Here is a 21937-nt window from a genome sequence, read left to right as displayed (position 1 = left end):
CCTCACCCTGCCTCATTCTGCCTCATTCTCCCTCACCCTGCCTCAGTCTGCACCCTCTGCCTCACCCTGCCTCAGTCTGCACATTCTGCCTCAGCCTGCACATTCTGCCTCACCTTGCCTCGGTCTGCACATTCTGCCTCACCCTGCCTCATTCTGCCTCACCCTGCCTCAGTCTGCACATTCTGCCTCACCCTGCCTCAGTCTTTACCTTCTGCCTCAGCCTGCACATTCTGCCTCACCTTGCCTCGGTCTGCACATTCTGCCTCACCCTGCCTCAGTCTGCACATTCTGCCTCACTCTGCATCAGTCTGCACATTCTGCCTCACCCTGCATCAGTCTGCACATTCTGCCTCACCCTGCCTCACCCTGCCTCATTCTGCCTCATTCTGCCTCACCCTGCCTCACTCTGCAACTTCTGCCTCACCCTGCCTCAGTCTGCACATTCTGGCTCACCCTGCCTCATTCTGCCTCACCCTGCCTCATTCTGCCTCATTCTGCCTCATCTTGCCTCAGTCTGCACCTTCTGCCTCACCCTGCCTCAGTCTGCACCTTCTGCCTCACCCTGACTCATTCTGCCTCATTCTGCCTCAACCTGCCCCAACCTGCCTCATTCTGCCTCACCCTGCCTCATTCTGCCTCACCCTGCCTCATTCTGCCTCACCCTGCCTCATTCTGCCTCACCCTGCCTCACCCAGCCTCAGTCTGCAGGCGATGCACTTCACTTCCTAAGTGGTTAGAGGAGACTGGAGAGTGAGTCATACTATACACACACACACACACACACACACACACTAAAGCCTCCAAGTAAGCCTGATGGGCCTCCTCTAACATTCACACAACCTCAGACAACCTGAAAGGACAAGTTTAACCCCCCCCCCCCCCCCCCCCCACAAATGTGATATATTTTTCATTAGACACAGTTCTTTAACAAAAAAAAGGTACTTTATGTCCGTTTTCCTCTCACTCACCCCCCCCCCCCACTCACCAGTTGTCACAAACAACCCTCCCCCCCCCCACACACTCACCCGTTGTCACAAACAACCCTTCCCGAAAATATGACGTTAAATTAACCTCCTTTGATAGGATAGGAAAGAATAATCGTTATGTGGTCTGTGATTTCTCATAAGTTCCTGCCCTTTGCTTCTCTAAATGTTCTGAGGCATACAATAAACTCTGATTGAACTCTACAAGCAACCCCCCAACCCCTTCCCAAACACACACACACACACACACATGCACACACACACAGACACAGATGTGCACACACACACACACACAACTTACACACATTCAGACACAGACGTACACACACACACATACACACACACACACACACACACACATTGAGACACAGACGTGCACACACTCCCCGCACCCCCCCCCCCCCCCTCTCAGCCGCAGTTTACCCCAGCAGACTGGCAGCTCTCTCTCTCAGCCGCAGTTTACCCCCTACCTACTTCCAGTAATCTACCTCATCCAGTAATCTACCTACATCCAGTAATCTACCTACATCCAGTAATCTACCTACTTCCAGTAATCTACCTCATCCAGTAATCTACCTACATCCAGTAATCTTCCTACATCCAGTAATCTACCTACATCCAGTAATCTACCTACTTCCAGTAATCTACCTACATCCAGTAATCTACCTACTTCCAGTAATCTACCTCATCCAGTAATCTACCTACATCCAGTAATCTACCTACATCCAGTAATCTACCTACTTCCAGTAATCTACCTACATCCAGTAATCTACCTACTTCCAGTAATCTACCTACATCCAGTAATCTACCTACTTCCAGTGATATACCTACTTCCAGTAATCTACCTCATCCAGTAATCTACCTAAATACAGTAATATACCTACTCCGATATCAACCTAGGTCCAGTAATCTACCTTCTCCGTCCAGCTACATTCAGTCATCTAGCTACTCCGTCTAGCTACTTCCAGTAATCTACCTACTCCGTCTACCTTCTTCCAGTAATCTAGCTACTCTGTCTACCTTCTTCCAGTAATCTACCTTCTCCGTCCAGCTACATTCAGTCATCTAGCTACTCCGTCTACCTACATTCAGTTATCTAGCTACTCCGTCTACCTACATTCAGTAATCTAGCTACTCTGTCTAGCTACTTCCAGTAATCTATCTACTCCGTCTACCTTCTTCCAGTAATCTAGCTACTCCGTCTACCTTCTTCCAGTAATCTAGCTACTCCATCTAGCTACTTCCAGTAATCTAGCTACTCCGTCTACCTTCTTCCAGTAATCTAGCTACTCCGTCTAGCTACTTCCAGTAATCTAGCTACTCCGTCTACCTTCTTCCAATAATCTAGCTACTCCGTCTACCTTCTTCCAGTAATCTAGCTACTCCGTCTAGCTACTTCCAGTAATCTATCTACTCCGTCTACCTTCTTCCAGTAATCTAGCTACTCCGTCTACCTTCTTCCAGTAATCTAGCTACTCCGTCTAGCTACTTCCAGTAATCTAGCTACTCCATCTACCTTCTTCCAGTAATCTAGCTACTCCGTCTAGCTACTTCCAGTAATCTAGCTACTCCGTCTACCTTCTTCCAGTAATCAACCTACTACCTACACTAGCTCCAGATGTGGAGAAGATAACAACAGCAGTGCTGTGCAGAGCGTGTGTCTACGTGCCCGTGTGTGTCTACATGCCCGTGTGTGTGTCTACGTGCCCGTGTGTGTGTCTACTTGCCCGTGTGTGTGTCTACTTGCCCGTGTGTGTGTCTACGTGCCCGTGTGTGTGTCTACGTGCCCGTGTGTGTGTCTACGTGCCCGTGTGTGTGTCTACGTGCCCGTGTGTGTGTCTACGTGCCCGTGCGTGTGTCTACGTGCCCATGCGTGTGTCTACGTGCCCGTGCGTGTGTCTACGTGCCCGTGTGTGTGTCTACGTGCCCGTGTGTGTGTCTACGTGCCCGTGCGTGTGTTTAGTGCAGCGGGAGAAAGGTATTCAACTGAATGGAAGTAGGAGGGCCTCCCTATCCAGAACCACATCCAGATTGGTTGCACTGATAAGGAGCATATAGCTTTAAAGCTTCAAAGTTGGCGTTATTTCTGCTTAAATTAGTCCGTTACTGAATGCTGACACGATGGAAAATGAAGGAGGAAAAACCGTGATGGTAATATCACAATTAAGATCCTACAGATTTGAGGGTAAGGTTGAAGCACGGAATGTATTAGACAATAGAGACCCTTCTGTTCTTTCCCTGCCTTTCCCCTCATCCATCCTCCATTATAGTTATTAAAGTTACTAGTTCCACAGATGTTTTTTTTTTTTTACTTTACACAACTTTTCGGGTTAAAGTGTTACCTGACTTAAAATGTTTAGTTGCCCCAAACTAGTTGCCTCCAACTTGAGAAAACTTAGGCAAAAAGTCAGTCAACGTAAAATGATGTGTTTGCTCATCTTGTCTCATACAGTACCAGTCAAAAGTGTGGACACACCTACTCATTCAGTGTTTTTTTGTTTTATTTTTTTACTATTTTCTACCTTGTAGAATAATAGTGAAGACATCAAAACTATGAAATAACACACATTTATTTAACTAGGTAAGTCAGTTAAGAACAAATTCTTATTTACAATGACGGCCTAGGAACAGTGGGTTAACTGGCCTAGGAACAGTGGGTTAACTGCCTTGTTCAGGGGTAGAACTACAGATTTTTTTACCTTGTCAGCTCGGGGATTCAGTCTAGCAAACTTTCGGTTACTGGCCCAACGCTCTAACCACTAGGCTACCTGCCGCTACATATGGAATCATGTAGAAACCAGTGTTCAACAAATGTCCAACAAATCAAAATATATTTATATTTGAGATTCTTGAAAGTAGCCACCCGTTGCCTTGATGACAGCTATGCACACTCTTGGCATTCTCTCAACCAGCTTCATGAGGTAGTCACCTGGAATGTGTTTCAATTCACAAGTGTGCCTTGTTAAAAGTTAATTTGTGGAATTTCTTTCCTTCTTAATGTGTTTGAGCCAATCAGTTGTGTTGTGACAAGGTAGGGGTGGTATACAGAAGAAAGCCCTATTTGGTAAAATACGAAGTCCATATTATGGCAAAAACAGCTCAAATAAGAAAAGAAAAATGACAATCCATCATTACTTCCAGACATGAAGCTCAGTAAATCCGGGAACATTTCAAGAACTTTTATAGTTTCCTCAAGTGCAATCGCAAAAACCATCAAGCGCTATGATGAAATTGGCTCTCCTGAGGACCGCCACAGAAAAGGAAGACCCAGAGTTACCTCTACTGCAGAGGATAAGTTCATTAGAGTTAACTGCACCTCAGATTTCAGCCCAAATAAATGCTTCACAGAGTTGAAGTAACAGACACAACATCAACTGTTCAGAGGAGACTGTGTGAATCAGGCCTTCATGGTCGCATTCCTGCAAAGAAACCACTACTAAAAGGACACCAATAATAAAAAGAGACTTGCTTGGGGCAAGAAACATGCGCAATGGACATTAGACCGGTGGAAATCTGTGCTTTGGTCTGATGAGTCCAAATTTGAGATTTTTGGTTCGCCGTGAGACAATTAAAAGTTTTTAAATTCAGGTAACACTTTGATCAAAAAGTTCAGTAAATTAACAAGTCTGTGGAACCAGTTACTTAATAATAATTTGTTGAAACAACTAGATTTTTTTTTTTTTTACAGTGATACCTCCATTTCCCGTCCTGCTCTTCCTCCATCTCACCCCTAACTCTTGTAGGTCCTGGGAAACCAAAACAGTTTGGTAATTGAATGGTGCTTCAAAGAACTGTATGTCAGAGACTAATGATGCTCTTTAGACTGATACTGTTCCATAGAAGGTTCCTTAAGGTCCAACTACACACAGTACAAAAACTCAGTTCGCTACAGGAGAGTATTTAGTCTCCTATCTAATGTTACCATGGCTTGTCCTACTGCTGCTTGCTAATAGGCAGGTGTGTGTGTGTGTGTGTGGTCAGATGATTGTCTAGTCCTGTTTAGCTCACAAGTGGCTAGACCTCAGTGCCGTGCGGTGCAGGTCCAGCAGACAGCGCATCAGTGCGACAAGTGTGTGTGTGTGTGTTAAATTACTGACTGACTGATTAGAAGCAAACAGATTACTGACTGTCTGACTTGAACCAAACAGACCCAAACAAACTACTGACTGACTAGAACCAAACAGACCAAAACAAACTACTGACTGGCTAGAACCAAACAAACTACTGATAGACTGACTGACTAGAACCAAACAAATTACTGACTGACTGATTAGAAGTAAACAGACCAAAACAAACTACTGACTGACTGACTAGAACCAAACAAACTACTGACAGACTGACTGACTAGAACCAAACAAACTACTGACTGTGTCACGGCCGTTAAAAGAACTGGACCAAGGTGCAGCTTGGTGAGCGTACATTTTCTCTTTTATTGCTGGAGGCTCCGGACTGGAGACGGTCGTCGCTGGAGGCTCTGGACTGGAGACGGTCGTCGCTGGAGGCTCCGGAGTGGAGGCTGTCGTTGTAGGCTCCGGATTGGAGGCTGTCGTTGGAGGCTTCGTGCCATGGATAATCACTGGAGGCTTCGTGCCCTGGATCATCACTGGAGGTTTCGTTTCCTGAATCATCACTGGAGGCTTCTTGTCCTGGATCATCACTGGAGGCTTCTTGTCCTGGATCATCACTGGAGGCTTCGTGCCATGGATCAACATTGGAGGCTTTGTGCCATGGATCATCACTGGAGGCTTCCTGCCATGACTACTCACTGGAGGCTTCGTGCCCTTGATCATCACTGAAGGTTTCGTGCCCTGAATCATCACTGGAGGCTTCTCGTCCTGAATCATCACTGGAGGCTTCTTGTCCTGGATCATCACTGGAGGCTTCGTGCCATGGATCATCATTGGATGCTTCGTGCCATGGATCATCACGGGAGGCTTCATGCCATGGATCATCAGTGGAGGCTTCATGCCATGGATCATCACTGGAGGCTTCTTGCCATGGATCATCACTGGAGGCTTCTTGCCATGGATCATCACTGGAAGCTTTGTGCAATGTATCATCACTGGAGGGAGGAGACGTATGGGCAGTCTGGTACGTGGAGCTGCGACAGGGCTCACCAGGCTGGGGAGACATACAGGAGAGTTAGTTCTAGGCGCAGGCACAGGACTCACCAGGCTGGAGAGACATACAGGAGGCCCTGTCCTTGGCAGAGGCACCGGATACACTGGGCCGTGGAGGCGCACTGGCGGTCTCGAGCTAGGAGCCTGCACAACCCGTCCTGGCTGGATGGTTATTTTGGCCCGGCACGTGCGGGGCACAGGCACAGGACGCACTGGGCTGTGCAGATGCACTGGAGACACAGTGCGCAGAGCCGGCGCAGGATATCCTGGGCCGTAGAGACGTACTGGAGGTCTGGAGAGCAGGGCTGGCACCATTCGTCCTGGCTGGATGCTCACCCTATCCCGGCAGATGCGGGGAGCTGGGATGTATCGCACCGGGCTAAGAACGCGTACTGGAGACACCGTGCGCACCACCGCATAACATGGTGCCTGACCAGTACAACGCCCGCCACGGTAAGCACGGGGAGTTGGCTCAGGTCTCCAACCCGACTCTGCCACACTCCCCGTGTGCCACCCCCCCAAAAAAGTGTTTGGGCTGCCTCTCGGGCTTCCTTGCTAGCTGTGTTCGTCTCGCCAACTCCATTCTCCGGTATCCCTCTTCGCACTGCTCCATAGAATCCCAGGCGGGCTCTGGCACTCTCCCTGGGATGACCGACCACCTCTCTAACTCCTCCCAGGTTGTCTCATACCTCTGACCATGCTGCTTGGTCCTTTGGTGGTGGGAAGTTCTGTCACGGCCGTTAAAAGAACTAGACCAAGGTGCAGGGTGGTGAGCAGGCGGGAGGGGGGACAGGCGGTTGGGGGGGACATTATCTATTTTATTCGAAATGACGCCAACAAAACAAACTGTGAAGCTTAAGGCTATGTGCCATCAAACAAAGTTAACGTCCCACAAAAAAGGGTACCTAAGTATGGTTTGCAATCAGAGACAACGATAGCTGTCCCTGATTGAGAACCATACCCGGCCAAAACATAGAAATAGAAAATCATAGAAACACAAAACATAGAATTCCCACCCCAACTCACGCCCTGACCAAACCAAAATAGAGACATAAAAAGGATCTCTAAGGTCAGGGCGTGACAGACTGACTGACTAGAACAAAACAAACCTAAACAAACTACTGACTGACTGACTGGAACCAAACACACTACTGACTGACTGACTAGAACCAAATAAACTACGGACTAACTGACTAGAACCAAACAGACCCAAACAAACTACTGACTGACTGACTAGAACCAAATAAACTACGGACTAACTGACTAGAACCAAACAGACCCAAACAAACTACTGACTGACTGACTAGAACCAAACAGACCCAAACAAACTACTGACTGACTAGAACCAAACAAACTACTGACTGACTAGAGCAAAACAGACCCAAACAGACTACCGACTGACTGACTAGAACCAAATAAACTATGGACTAACTGACTAGAACCAAACAGACCCAAACAAACTACTTACTGACTGACTGACTCAATGTCTTAGACCACATTGAGTTATACACAAAGACTAAGGGCTAGATTCAATCTACCCCCTCCCCCTTTAAGGCTATTTATCTTTTTAAATCAATATTTCCTCATTCACAAGACCACATTCACGGTAAATGCTACGTATGTCGGCTTAATCGAAAGCGACCTTTAAATATCAATCTCGCTATAACGCGGATCTTCCGTGGTCCGTATTGAATCTAGGCCCAAGGCTGAAAACAAAGCAGAGCTGAACCACACGGACTAACAACCCAACGAAGCTTTCCCTCTCAGACAGATCACAAACTGATTGGAGTAAGAATATACAATACAGAACTTTATAGTATTATTTTCCCTGAACATACATCCAACCCCAAAGTGAAAGTTACTTTGAGGACACCAGAAACCTCTTAAACACATCTCTCAGCTGCCGTCTGATGCATTTTAGATGGTTTAAGGTAGAATAGCTCCTCCCAAATGCTGAAGAACCTGGAGTAGAGGAAGTGACAGCAGTTAAAGGGGCTGTTGCTACATCTATTTTTGGACTGTTTACCCTCAAAACATGGTTGAAAACTGTAATTTCTCGGTCCTTGCATTCATAGTGCCCGTCTATGAATTTGAGATTGGTTACATTTCTCTAGCCTTCAGCTTTTTACTGAAATAGTGGCGGGGAGGGCACTTTGTTATTGTTTAAAGTGTAGATTAGCCCCTTAAAGCATGGTGTTACACAGGGCACAAAGGCTTGTAGTGTGTCTCATTCTGAGGAAATGTTTCAGTCAGGGGGTAGGTGCCCACCCTTAGCCTAATGACCCTGAGCACACAACAAAGACAGCGCTGATGTGTTGCAGTTTGCACGGTCAATCCAGTGTATGTGTGTGTGCGTGTGTGCTACATGTGTGCGTGTGTATGTGTGCGTGTGTGCGTGTGTGTGCGTGTGTGTGTGTGTGTGTGTGTGTGTGTGTGTGTGTGTGCCTAGCAGGTGTGGAATAAAACATGTTTGAAAGTTTGGCAGGGGGAAACAGTTAGTCCGTTATTTTCAGGGGGTCAGGGGGAAGGGGGGTCAGGGGGTCAGGTGGTCGGCTACGAAGGCGGTTGGGGGGACAGGTGGTTGGGGGGGACAGGCAGTTGGGGGGGGCAGGCGGTTGGGGGGGACAGGCGGTTGGGGAGGACAGGCGGTTGGGGGGGACAGGCGGTTGGGGAGGACAGGCGGTTGGGGGGGACAGGCGGTTGGGGGGGACAGGCGGTTGGGGGGGACATGCTGTTGGGGGGGACAGGCGGTTGGGGGGGGACAGGCGGTTGGGGGGGACAGGCGGTTGGGGGGGACAGGCGGATGGGGGGGACATGCTGTTGGGGGGACAGGCAGATGGGGGGACAGGCGGTTGGGGGGGACAGGCGGTTGGGGGGGACAGGCGGTTGAGGGGGACAGGCGGTTGGGGGGGACAGGCGGATGGGGGGGACAGGCGGTTGGGGGTGACAGGCGGATGGGGGGGACATGCTGTTGGGGGGACAGGCGGATGGGGGGGACAGGCGGTTGGGAGGGACAGGCGGTTTGGGGGCTAAAAGAGCTTTAAATTAATTTTGTTGCTTTTAATGAAATTTTGAAGAATTGGAGAGTTCAGTTTTCTGCGCAGACAGTGACTAGTCCCACACCAATTAAAGACACCATTATCCAAATAATTGGATGTTGCCGTCAACTCAATCCAAAGTCTCATCATAAATCTTGAAACAAAAAGAGACCAGTAGGAAACCATGCTCTTTTTAATGGGTGGACAGCCCAGTAGGAAACCATGCTCTTTTTAAATGGTGGACAGCCCAGTAGGAAACCATGCTCTTTTTAATGGGTGGACAGCCCAGTAGGAAAACATGCTCTTTTTAATGGGTGGACAGCCCAGTAGGAACCATGCTCTTTTTAATGGGTGGACAGCCCAGTAGGAAACCATGCTCTTTTTAATGGGTGGACAGCCCAGTTGGAAACCATGCTCTTTTTAATGGGTGGACAGCCCACTAGGAAACCATGCTAATTTTATTGGGTGGACAGCCCAGTTGGAAACCAGTAAACTGTCTGACCAACTGACAGCTGGAGCCACAGACAACAAACTCATTTTTTCAACACTTGTTTGTGTGTGTGGGGGGGGTTATTCATATTTGCTCCTTCACTGAAGTCATGTTGAATTTCAGCATTTTCAGTTTGTTTTGTGGTATGAGTTTGCTTAGAGATTACAGAGATTGTTGGATGGAACAGTCTGACCAAGCAATACGAGAGAGAGAATGAGAGCGAGAGAGAGAGAGAGAGCTGGGAAATATTAACTTGATTTCATGATGTGCATGATGAAACGATTGTTCCTTTGACTCAAATGGTTCTCCTCACGTCTTCTAACTGACTCCTTTAGAACACAATAGAATCTGGGCCGTAGAATAGAGTTGATCAAGTGATGTCACATCGTTATTTGGAATTGATGACAAGCTTGGCACACCTGTATTTGGGTTTCCACCATTTTTCTCTGCAGATCCTCTGAAGCTCTTTCAGGTTGGATAGGGAACGTCGCTGCACAGCTATTTTCAAGTCTCTCCAGAGATGTTGATCAGGTTCAAGACCGGGTTCTGGCTGGGCCTCTCAAGGACATTCAGAGACTTGTCTCGAAGCCACTCCTGCATTGTCTTGGCTGTGTGCTTAGGGTTGTTGTCCTGTTGGAAGGTGAACCTTCGCCCCAGTCTGAGATCCTGAGCACTCTACAGCAGGTTTTCATCAAGGATCTCTCTGTACTTTGCTCCATTCATTGTTCCCTCGATCCTGACTAGTCTCATAGTCCCTGCCGCTGAAAAACACCCCAACAGCATGATGCTGCCACCACCATGCTTCACCGTAGGGATGGTGCCAGGTTTCCTCCAGACGTGACGCTTGGCATTCAAACCAAATAGTTCAATCTTGGTTTCATCAGACCAGATAATCTTATATCCCATGGTCTGAGAGTCTTTAGGTGCCTTTTGGCAAACTTCAAGCGGGCTGTCATGTGCCTTCTTCTGAGGAGTGGCTTCAGTCTGGTTTTCCCTGACCAAGGACCTTGAGCTCAATTTCGAGTCTCATAGCAAAGGGTCTGAACACTTATGTAAATAAGGTATTTATGTTGATTTTTTTAATACCTTTGCTAAAATGTCTAAAAAACTGTTTTTGCTTTGCCATTATGGGATATTGTGTGTAGATTGTTGAGTTTTTTTTTTATTTAATCCATTTTGGAATCAGGCTGTAATGTAACAAAATGTGGAAAAAGCCACGGGATCTGAATACTTTTCGAAAGCACTGTATGTCATAGACACACTGTACAGTACACATCAAAACGTTTCTCAGGCCAGTGTTTTAATAAGGCATATTCAGGTGCCCACAATATCTAAGAGCTAGCGCCATTCATTGATAGATGTACTTGATGAAAAGATATTCACTTCTGTCTGACCTCTGACCTCTAACTTTCCTTTACCACAGCTGTGGGAGACCGTACATAAAGCTGAGCCATGGGGAGGGATCCATGGACAAAGGGGACAGGATACACCGGACAGGTACAACCATCCTTTTAACTGAGCTTCTCATCTCTGCCAGTGCTACCTTCCCCTTCCACACCACTACCGTTTACAAACTATTGAGCCGAGTACTGTACTCATGGACTCTTCTGTCCACTGGTTTTGCCAACCTTCTTCTATCGTTTAGCTTGTCATCTCTGCCAGTGTTACCTTTCCTTCCACATCATTGAGCCAAGCTGTATTGTACTGCTCTGGCCTGGTTATGCGTCCATCACAGGAACTGTGCTAGAGAGGACAATGATTGTATGAAATGGATACTCCTGTCCCAGAGTGGATATTACGTGTGTGTGTGTGCTTTGCAGCAGTGCTGAATGCTTTGCGGCAGGGTTGAAGGCTTTGCAGCAGTGATGAATGCTTTGTAGCAGTGTTTAATGCTTTGAAGCAGTGCTGAATGCTTTGTAGCAATATTGGATTCTTTGCAGCAGTGCTGAATGCTTTGTGGGAATCCTGTCTCCATGGTGAGACAATGACCATAGGAGTTAGTTGGGAGGACAACACAAGCAGATCTGATACCAGGCTGATCCTGTCTCACAACAGAGAGGTGTGATGTGTTTTGCAGCAGTGTTGAATGCGTTGAAGGTGTTGTCCCATCTCCATGGTAACGCTTTCTCTGTACCCCAATCAGAGGATCAGGTGGTGGCATCGTCAGACTACGACAGTACCCACGAGGCCAACCACAGCGACAGCAGCGACGTAGCGCCAACAGAGGAGGGGGACGCAGAAGGGGGCAAAAACACCCCCCAAAACCTCATCATGCTACCTGCAGAGGTGAGAAACAGCCACAGCAACCATAGAGGTAGCTCTAGTTTTCTAGAGCCCTAGTTTTCACACTTCTAGGTCTAAATCTTTTAGGCCAGAGGTATTCAACCCTTACCCTATGAGGTCCGGGAATACTGCTGGTTTTCTGTTCCACCTGATAATTAATTGCACCAACCTTGTGTCCCAGGTGTAATTCAGTCCACGATTACAGGTGAATAATGATCAAATACAGTGGAGCTGGCTGTCTAGATTTGGATTTGAGGGTTATTATTGGCTTATTCCTCAGGCAGAGGCACAACCACCTCAGAAGACAAAAGTTCATTTCTTAACAACATGACATTCAGTGCACAGATTGGCACCACCAGCTGTCTATATCTGACCCCCTTATGACATGTGTATGTCCTACAGTAGATTGGCACCACCAGCCATCTATGTCTGACCCCCTTATGAAATGTTGATGACCTACAGTAGATTGGCACCACCAGCTGTCTATATCTGACCCCCTTATGACATGTTGATGACCTACAGTAGATTGGCACCACCAGCTGTCTATATCTGACCCCCTTATGACATGTTGATGACCTACAGTAGATTGGCACCACCAGCTGTCTATATCTGACCCCCTTATGACATGTTGATGACCTACAGTAGATTGGCACCACCAGCTGTCTATATCTGACCCCCTTATGACATGTTGATGACCTACAGTAGATTGGCACCACCAGCTGTCTATATCTGACCCCCTTATGACATGTTGATGACCTACAGTAGATTGGCACCACCAGCTGTCTATATCTGACCCCCTTATGACATGTGTATGTCCTACAGTAGATTGGCACCACCAGCCATCTATGTCTGGCCCCCTTATGACATGTGTATGTCCTACAGTAGATTGGCACAGACAGCCATCTATGTCTGTCCCCCTTATGACATGTTGATGACCTACAGTAGATTGGCACCACCAGCTGTCTATATCTGACCCCCTTATGACATGTTTATGACCTACAGTAGATTGGCACCACCAGTCATCTATGTCTGACCCCCTTATGACATGTTTATGACCTACAGTAGAGAGAGAGAACATTTTCTGATATTTAATAAGACAATATAAAGGTTCATAAAGACATTATAAAGGCTTATAACATGTCTATGGCCTCTGTAGGAAAAGCCCCAGCTGGCCCCGGAGCCGTTAGTGATGGAGGACTTGGAGCCCCTAATGAGCCACCTCAACCAATGGAACTTCCCCATCTTCAGCTTGATGGAGAAGACCCAGGGCAAATGTGGCCGCATCCTCAGCCAGGTGAGACCCGCTACTGTACAGCCTAGTCAGGTGAGCTGTAACCAGGTGAGACCAGCTACTGTACAGTCTAGTCAGGTGAGATGTAACCAGGTGAGTTCAGTTATTGTACAGTCTAGTCCGGTGAGCTGTAACCAGGTGAGACCAGATACTGTACAGTCTAGTCAGGTGAGATGTAACCAGGTGAGGACAGCTACTGTACAGCCTAGTCAGGTGAGCTGTAACCAGGTGAGACCAGCTACTGTACAGTCTAGTCAGGTGAGATGTAACCAGGTGAGTCCAGTTACTGTACAGTCTAGTCAGGTGAGCTGTAACCAGGTGAGACCAGCTACTGTACAGCCTAGTCAGGTGAGACCAGCTACTGTACAGCCTAGTCAGGTGAGATGTAACCAGGTGAGACCAGCTACTGTACAGCCTGGTCAGGTGAGACCAGCTACTGTACAGCCTAGTCAGGTGAGATGTAACCAGGTGAGGACAGGTACTGTACAGTCTAGTCAGGTGAGATGTAACCAGGTGAGGACAGGTATTGTACAGTCTAGTCAGGTGAGATGTAACCAGGTGAGACCAGCTACTGTACAGCCTAGTCAGGTGAGCTGTAACCAGGTGAGGACAGGTACTGTACAGTCTAGTCAGGTGAGATGTAACCAGGTGAGACCAGATACTGTACAGTCTAGTCAGGTGAGATGTAACCAGGTGAGACCAGCTACTGTACAGTCTAGTCAGGTGAGCTGTAACCAGGTGAGACCAGCTACTGTACAGCCTAGTCAGGTGAGATGTAACCAGGTGAGACCAGCTACTGTACAGCCTAGTCAGGTGAGATGTAACCAGGTGAGACCAGCTACTGTACAGCCTAGTCAGGTGAGATGTAACCAGGTGAAACCAGTTACTGTACAGTCTAGTTAGGTGAGATGTAACCAGGTGAGACAAGTTACTGTACAGGCTAGTTAGGTGAGATGTAACCAGGTGAGACCAGCTACTGTACAGCCTAGTCAGGTGAGCAGTAACCAGGTGAGACCAGATACTGTACAGTCTAGTCAGGTGAGATGTAACCGGGTGAGACCCGCTACTGTACAGTCTAGTCAGGTGAGCTGTAACCAGGTGAGACCAGTTACTGTACAGTCTAGTTAGGTGAGATGTAACCAGGTGAGACAAGTTACTGTACAGGCTAGTTAGGTGAGATGTAACCAGGTGAGACCAGCTACTGTACAGCCTAGTCAGGTGAGCAGTAACCAGGTGAGACCAGATATTGTACAGTCTAGTCAGGTGAGATGTAACCAGGTGAGACAAGCTACTGTACAGTCTAGTCAGGTGAGCTGTAACCAGGTGAGACCAGCTACTGTACAGCCTAGTCAGGTGAGATGTAACAAGGTGAGACCAGCTACTGTACAGCCTAGTCAGGTGAGCAGTAACCAGGTGAGACCAGCTACTGTACAGCCTAGTCAGGTGAGATGTAACCAGGTGAGACCAGCTACTGTACAGCCTAGTCAGGTGCGCTGTAACCAGGTGAGACCAGATACTGTACAGTCTAGTCAGGTGAGACCAGCTACTGTACAGCCTAGTCAGGTGAGATGTAACCAGGTGAGACCAGTTACTGTACAGTCTAGTCAGGTGAAATGTAAACAGGTGAGACCAGCTACTGTCCAGTCTAGTCAGGTGAGCTGTAACCAGGTGAGACCAGCTACTGTACAGCCTAGTCAGCTGAGATGCAACCAGGTGAGACCAGCTACTGTACAGCCTAGTCAGGTGAGATGTAACCAGGTGAGACCAGCTACTGTACAGCCTAGTCAGGTGAGCTGTAACCAGGTGAGGACAGGTACTGTACAGTCTAGTCAGGTGAGATGTAACCAGGTGAGACCAGCTACTGTACAGTCTAGTCAGGTGAGATGTAACCAGGTGAGACCAGCTACTGTACAGTCTAGTCAGGTGAGCTGTAACCAGGTGAGACCAGCTACTGTACAGCCTAGTCAGGTGAGATGTAACCAGGTGAGACCAGCTACTTTACAGCCTAGTCTGGTGCTCTGTAACCAGGTGAGACCAGATACTGTACAGCCTAGTCAGGTGAGATGAAACCAGGTGAGACCAGTTACTGTAGAGCCTAGTCAGGTGAGATGTAACCAGGTGAGACCAGCTACTGTACAGCCTAGTCAGGTGAGATGCAACCAGGTGAGACCAGTTACTGTACAGTCTAGTCAGGTGAAATGTAAACAGGTGAGACCAGCTACTGTCCAGTCTAGTCAGGTGAGACCAGCTACTGTACAGCCTAGTCAGGTGAGATGTAACCAGGTGAGACCAGTTACTGTACAGTCTAGTCAGGTGAAATGTAAACAGGTGAGACCAGCTACTGTCCAGTCTAGTCAGGTGAGCTGTAACCAGGTGAGACCAGCTACTGTACAGCCTAGTCAGGTGAGATGCAACCAGGTGAGACCAGCTACTGTACAGCCTAGTCAGGGGAGATGTAACCAGGTGAGGACAGGTACTGTACAGTCTAGTCAGGGGAGATGTAACCAGGTGAGGACAGGTACTGTACAGTCTTGTCAGGTGAGATGTAACCAGGTGAGACCAGTTACTGTACAGCCCAGTCAAGTGAGATGTAACCAGGTGAAACCAGTTACTGTACAGTCTAGTTAGGTGAGATGTAAACAGGTGAGACCAGCTACTGTCCAGTCTAGTCAGGTGAGACCAGCTACTGTACAGCCCAGTCAAGTGAGATGTAACCAGGTGAAACCAGTTACTGTACAGTCTAGTTAGGTGAGATGTAAACAGGTGAGACCAGCTACTGTCCAGTCTAGTCAGGTGAGACCAGCTACTGTACAGCCTAGTCAGGTGAGATGTAACCAGGTGAGACCAGTTACTGTACAGTCTAGTCAGGTGAAATGTAAACAGGTGAGACCAGCTACTGTCCAGTCTAGTCAGGTGAGCTGTAACCAGGTGAGACCAGCTACTGTACAGCCTAGTCAGGTGAGCTGTAACCAGGTGAGGACAGGTACTCTACAGCCTAGTCAGGTGAGATGTAACCAGGTGAGACCAGATACTGTACAGTCTAGTCAGGTGAGATGTAACCAGGTGATACCAGCTACTGTACAGTCTAGTCAGGTGAGCTGTAACCAGGTGAGACCAGCTACTGTACAGCCTAGTCAGGTGAGATGTAACCAGGTGAGACCAGCTACTGTACAGCCTAGTCAGGTGCGCTGTAACCAGGTGAGACCAGATACTGTACAGCCTAGTCAGGTGAGATGTAACCAGGTGAGACCAGCTACTGTACAGCCTAGTCAGGTGAGATGTAACCAGGTGAGACCAGCTACTGTCCAGTCTAGTCAGGTGAGACCAGCTACTGTACAGCCTAGTCAGGTGAGATGTAACCAGGTGAGACCAGTTACTGTACAGTCTAGTCAGGTGAAATGTAAACAGGTGAGACCAGCTACTGTCCAGTCTAGTCAGGTGAGCTGTAACCAGGTGAGACCAGCTACTGTACAGCCTAGTCAGGTGAGATGCAACCAGGTGAGACCAGCTACTGTACAGCCTAGTCAGGTGAGATGTAACCAGGTGAGACCAGCTACTGTACAGTCTAGTCAGGTGAGCTGTAACCAGGTGAGACCAGCTACTGTACAGCCTAGTCAGGTGAGATGTAACCAGGTGAGACCAGCTACTGTACAGCCTAGTCAGGTGCGCTGTAACCAGGTGAGACCAGATACTGTACAGCCTAGTCAGGTGAGATGTAACCAGGTGAGACCAGCTACTGTACAGCCTAGTCAGGTGAGATGTAACCAGGTGAGACCAGCTACTGTACAGCCTAGTCAGGTGAGATGCAACCAGGTGAGACCAGTTACTGTACAGTCTAGTCAGGTGAAATGTAAACAGGTGAGACCAGCTACTGTCCAGTCTAGTCAGGTGAGACCAGCTACTGTACAGCCTAGTCAGGTGAGATGTAACCAGGTGAGACCAGTTACTGTACAGTCTAGTCAGGTGAAATGTAAACAGGTGAGACCAGCTACTGTCCAGTCTAGTCAGGTGAGCTGTAACCAGGTGAGACCAGCTACTGTACAGCCTAGTCAGGTGAGATGCAACCAGGTGAGACCAGCTACTGTACAGCCTAGTCAGGTGAGATGTAACCAGGTGAGACCAGCTACTGTACAGTCTAGTCAGGGGAGATGTAACCAGGTGAGGACAGGTACTGTACAGTCTAGTCAGGGGAGAGGTAACCAGGTGAGGACAGGTACTGTACAGTCTAGTCAGGGGAGATGTATCCAGGTGAGGACAGGTACTGTACAGCCTAGTCAGGGGAGCTGTAACCAGGTGAGGACAGGTACTGTACAGCCTAGTCAGGGGAGATGTAACCAGGTGAGGACAGGTACTGTACAGCCTAGTCAGGGGAGATGTAACCAGGTGAGGACAGGTACTGTACAGTCTAGTCAGGGGAGATGTAACCAGGTGAGGACAGGTACTGTACAGTCTAGTCAGGTGAGATGTAACCAGGTGAGGACAGGTACTGTACAGTCTAGTCAGGTGAGCTGTAACCAGGTGAGGACAGGTTAGAATAGTTCATCTTCAGCCATGGAAACATTCTCAGCCAGGTGAGAGAAACAACCAATTAGACAGGCTGATGGTCAACCATCTATCATTTAGCAGGCACTGTGTCAATCAATGTGTTTGTCTGGTGAGTATCTGATTGGTTGTTTGAGACAGAAGCGGTATCCTCGAGGTTAGAGAAGTGGGCAGGTAACTGGTGGGTTGCCGGTTCGAACCCTATGAGTTGCGTGCAAGGAAATCTACAGGGAGTGATCCGGCAGCCGGAGGGTTCCCAACTTCAATATCTCTGCATACTACTGTCGTTGTGCCCTTGAGCAAGGCACTCTACCCCTAAGTGTTTCAGTGGTGCTACATTGCTCCCAGTCTGTGATGTGTGTCAGTTTGGATGCAGTCACAGAATAAATTAAGAATATCTGTACAGTTAAAGCGAGATTTGAGACGTCTATGAGAATGAGGCTGTCTATAAAGCCGATAGACCATTCAGTGTCAAATCAAAGAGTCTGTCTGAAGGGTGAGAATGTGATTGGTTCGGTGAGCTCTCTAAACTCTCTGTGTTCGTTCCAGGTCTCTCACAGGCTTTTTGAAGACACAGGCCTATTTGAGACCTTCAAGATCCCGGTTCACGAATTCATGAACTACTTCCATGCTTTGGAGAATGGCTACAGAGACATACCATGTAAGAACCTGTTTTAACTTAATGACTCTGCTCTCTTATAAGCTCCTGTTTTACCTTAATGACTCTGTATTGCAGACACAGATTAAGCCTAGTAGAGTACATTTTTAGTCCAGCAGTTTAGACTTAATCTGTCCCTTATTGTTTTACGTTTGTTTTCCTTAGTGTATTGAAGTTGAGTTAAAAGTGTCATACCATCAGTATTCCACAAGAGGGCGATGTTACATCATTTTTCTATCAACTCTCCATTAACACTAGTTTACGGTACAATCTCTCCATATCCTTTTCACTCTACAGCAGAAACAGAAACAGTGTGGCCTAGTGGAAGTTATCACTACTGAGATGTCTCATATTCTCTCCCTTTCGCTCTCTAGTCTTGGTAAATATATTGAATTGTACCAATTATTATTTATTTTTTTAAATCAATCCAGATCACAACAGAATCCACGCTACAGACGTTCTCCATGCTGTCTGGTACCTCACTACCCAGGCCGTACCAGGTCTGCCCAGCCTCATCACTGACCATTGCTCTGCCAGCGACTCAGGTGGGTGCCAGGGTTGAACTGACTTACCTAGTTAAATAAAAGGTTAAATAAAAAATGTAATGAAAAAAATTAATAAGTGACTTGAATTACAAGCCAGTCTAATTGAATCATCATGGCTCTTGCTTGATTTGGCATCAGGAGATTGAAACGTTATTAATTGATAACTTGAATTTTGACTCTATTAGAAGACAACCAATTGTTTGTTTTCTCCTGTGTTTAATATAACACCATTATGTTAGTTATGGTTGTCAACTTGAGTAAGATTTAGTTTAGATTTAGTCAAGTATATTTAATAATAGATTGCTATGTCAAGACTCTTATAATAGAATTGGTAACAATCAGATTAAACTTTGGCCCTTTGTTTAATTCGGCCTTTACCTACCATCTCTAGTTACTGTTTTGTAAGTCGTCTCATTAAGATCAACATGTTTGTTACAGTCACGCCAACGCTCTCAGCTGTTCTTATCAGACTGGGGGCTCAGCGTCTGGCGGCATCCCAAATGGAACCATATTCCCTTTTATAGTGCACTACTTTTAGTCAAAACTAGTGCACTACTTTTAGTCAAAACTAGTGCACTACTTTTAGTCAAAACTAGTGCACTATAAAAGGTAATATGGTTCCATTTGGGATGCCGTCTCTGAGTACCCAAATACTATTTGAAGTTCAGCGATGCATGAGCGGGCATGAAATTGCAACCAGATTAAAGTTCTCCCAACCCCAGATTTTCATAACCTAATTTATAACCTAATTTATAAGCTTTAGTGCCCCAAACTCTTTGATCCGAGCAGAAGTGGATTTAGAGGTTGAGAGTTTGGGACCTTTGGGGGAGCTTGCTGGTACACTTTTCACACTACTGAGCCAAACCACGGTTTAGCACATTTCAGCACATTTCAGCCACCATAGTGCTGGAAAGGACAATGTAAAAAGAAACTACCTGAGCCGGTACAGTGTGGTTCAGGTTGGAACTATGGTGTGAATCAGACATGGTAGTAGACTGTTATTACACTCCTCTCCCTGTCCCTCTCCATCTCCCTCTACCTCTACCTCTACCTCTACCTCTCCCTCTCCCTCTCCCTCTCCCTCCCCCTCTACCTCTCCCTCTACCTCTACCTCTCCCTCTCCCTCTACCTCTACCTCTACCTCTGTCTCACTCTTTCTCCTTGGCTCTCCCAGACTCTGACAGTGGCATCACGCACAGTCACATGGGCTACCTGGTGTCGAAGACCTACAGCGTGTCGGAGGATGGGTATGGTTGCCTGTCGGGGCTCATCCCAGCCCTGGAGCTCATGGCTCTCTACGTAGCAGCAGCCATGCATGACTACGACCACCCTGGCAGGACTAACGCCTTCCTGGTGGCCACAAGTGCACCACAGGTACACCACTTCTCTGTCAAAGCACTTCCGGCTCAAGTGAAAAAAAATAAAAAATCTTCAGGGTCATATGTTGAACTGTTGTCTGCAGGGAGAGCAGAGATTTTATTTTAGGGATAAGGAAAATAGTGGTACAACATTGAAAAGTACTCGGATTGCTGTTGTTATGTGTTGTGGAACTGTATGGGTAGATCTCTGACCAGGTTAGAATTTAACAGGACCACAACAGGACTAATCCTCTCGCATCCTATCTTCCCCTCTCCAGGCAGTGTTGTATAACGACAGGTCGGTGCTCGAGAACCACCACGCCGCCTCTGCCTGGAATCTGTTCATGTCCCGTCCGGAGTATAACTTCCTCGTCAACTTGGACCACGTGGAGTTCAAACGCTTTCGCTTCCTGGTCATAGAGGCCATTCTTGCCACTGACCTCAAGAAACACTTTGACTTCCTGGCAGAGTTCAATGCCAAGGTAAAAAAACAATGAATCAATCAATGAATTTAAGTCACAGACCCGTAAGTAAACCTGTGTATTTCATTTTGAGTGTAAGAGCTCTTCAGCTATTGTAGCATGTTGTATGTGAGAGTTCTACTGCCTAACCCCTGGGTTTTTGTAGTGCGGGTTTGTCTTGCTCTCACCTCTGCACTGCATAATCCACACGCCCTCATTACAGCTCACTCTCTGTCCACATTGGTCTGTTACACTATCGCAATAGCAGAGTCAAACGTAAGTGTTCTAGAACATTTGTTAGATATTATTTTTTTTAAAGGCTTTTGAGGAACAGTATTATGTGTGCCAGTACATTTCTGGACCTTAAATATCCTCATTATATTCTCGTTAACTTAACTAACCCATACGAATAGAAGGCTCTAACCCGCAGCTTTTCAGGAAATCATATTTGCAGTCTGAATTATGCTACTACCATTGGTCGGGACTAAGCCTTTCCACTGTTCAGCAGTGAAGCCTTTCCACTGTTCAGCAGTGAAGCCTTCCCACTGTTCTGCAGTGAAGCCTTTCCACTGTTCAGCAGTGAAGCCTTTCCACTGTGCTGCAGTGAAGCCTTTCCACTGTTCAGCAGTGAAGCCTTTCCACTGTTCTGCAGTGAAGCCTTCCCACTGTTCAGCAGTGAAGCCTTTCCACTGTGCTGCAGTGAAGCCTTTCCACTGTGCTGCAGTGAAGCCTTTCCACTGTTCTGCAGTGAAGCCTTCCCACTGTTCAGCAGTGAAGCCTTTCCACTGTTCTGCAGTGAAGCCTTCCCACTGTTCAGCAGTGAAGCCTTTCCACTGTTCTGCAGTGAAGCCTTCCCACTGTTCAGCAGTGAAGCCTTTCCACTGTTCAGCAGTGAAGCCTTTCCACTGTGCTGCAGTGAAGCCTTTCCACTGTGCTGCAGTGAAGCCTTCCCACTGTTCAGCAGTGAATCCTTCCCACTGTTCAGCAGTGAAGCCTTTCCACTGTGCTGCAGTGAAGCCTTTCCACTGTTCTGCAGTGAAGCTGGTGGCAGTTAGGCACTGCCAGTTATACAACAGATTGCTGTCCTTCCACTAACGCTAACAGTGTTACGCCCATTCAGTGTGTGTGTGTGTGTGTGTGTGTGTGTGTGTGTGCTCGCCAGTAAAGC

At 47.4% G+C, this 21937-nt stretch overlaps 1 protein-coding gene across 2 annotated transcripts in view; it reads left to right on the top strand.

Annotated features, from left to right (window-relative positions):
• The window catches only part of LOC110502509 (cGMP-inhibited 3',5'-cyclic phosphodiesterase 3A), a 219865-nt gene that overhangs the window by 184747 nt on the left and 13181 nt on the right, over nucleotides 1–21937 (top strand). For both annotated transcript variants that reach the window (XM_036960080.2, XM_090213263.1), the window contains exons 6-12: nucleotides 11055–11128; nucleotides 11775–11917; nucleotides 13071–13208; nucleotides 18297–18408; nucleotides 18837–18950; nucleotides 20125–20324; nucleotides 20587–20790. In XM_036960080.2, coding sequence (XP_036815975.2) covers nucleotides 11055–11128; nucleotides 11775–11917; nucleotides 13071–13208; nucleotides 18297–18408; nucleotides 18837–18950; nucleotides 20125–20324; nucleotides 20587–20790 — 985 coding nt within the window. The remainder of the gene's footprint in view (nucleotides 1–11054; nucleotides 11129–11774; nucleotides 11918–13070; nucleotides 13209–18296; nucleotides 18409–18836; nucleotides 18951–20124; nucleotides 20325–20586; nucleotides 20791–21937) is intronic.

Source organism: Oncorhynchus mykiss, chromosome 2 (assembly GCF_057628025.1).
Source record: "Oncorhynchus mykiss isolate SJ-2025 chromosome 2, ASM5762802v1, whole genome shotgun sequence".
NCBI lineage: Eukaryota > Metazoa > Chordata > Actinopteri > Salmoniformes > Salmonidae > Oncorhynchus > Oncorhynchus mykiss.
This window is presented reverse-complemented; position numbering and strand designations above follow the sequence as displayed.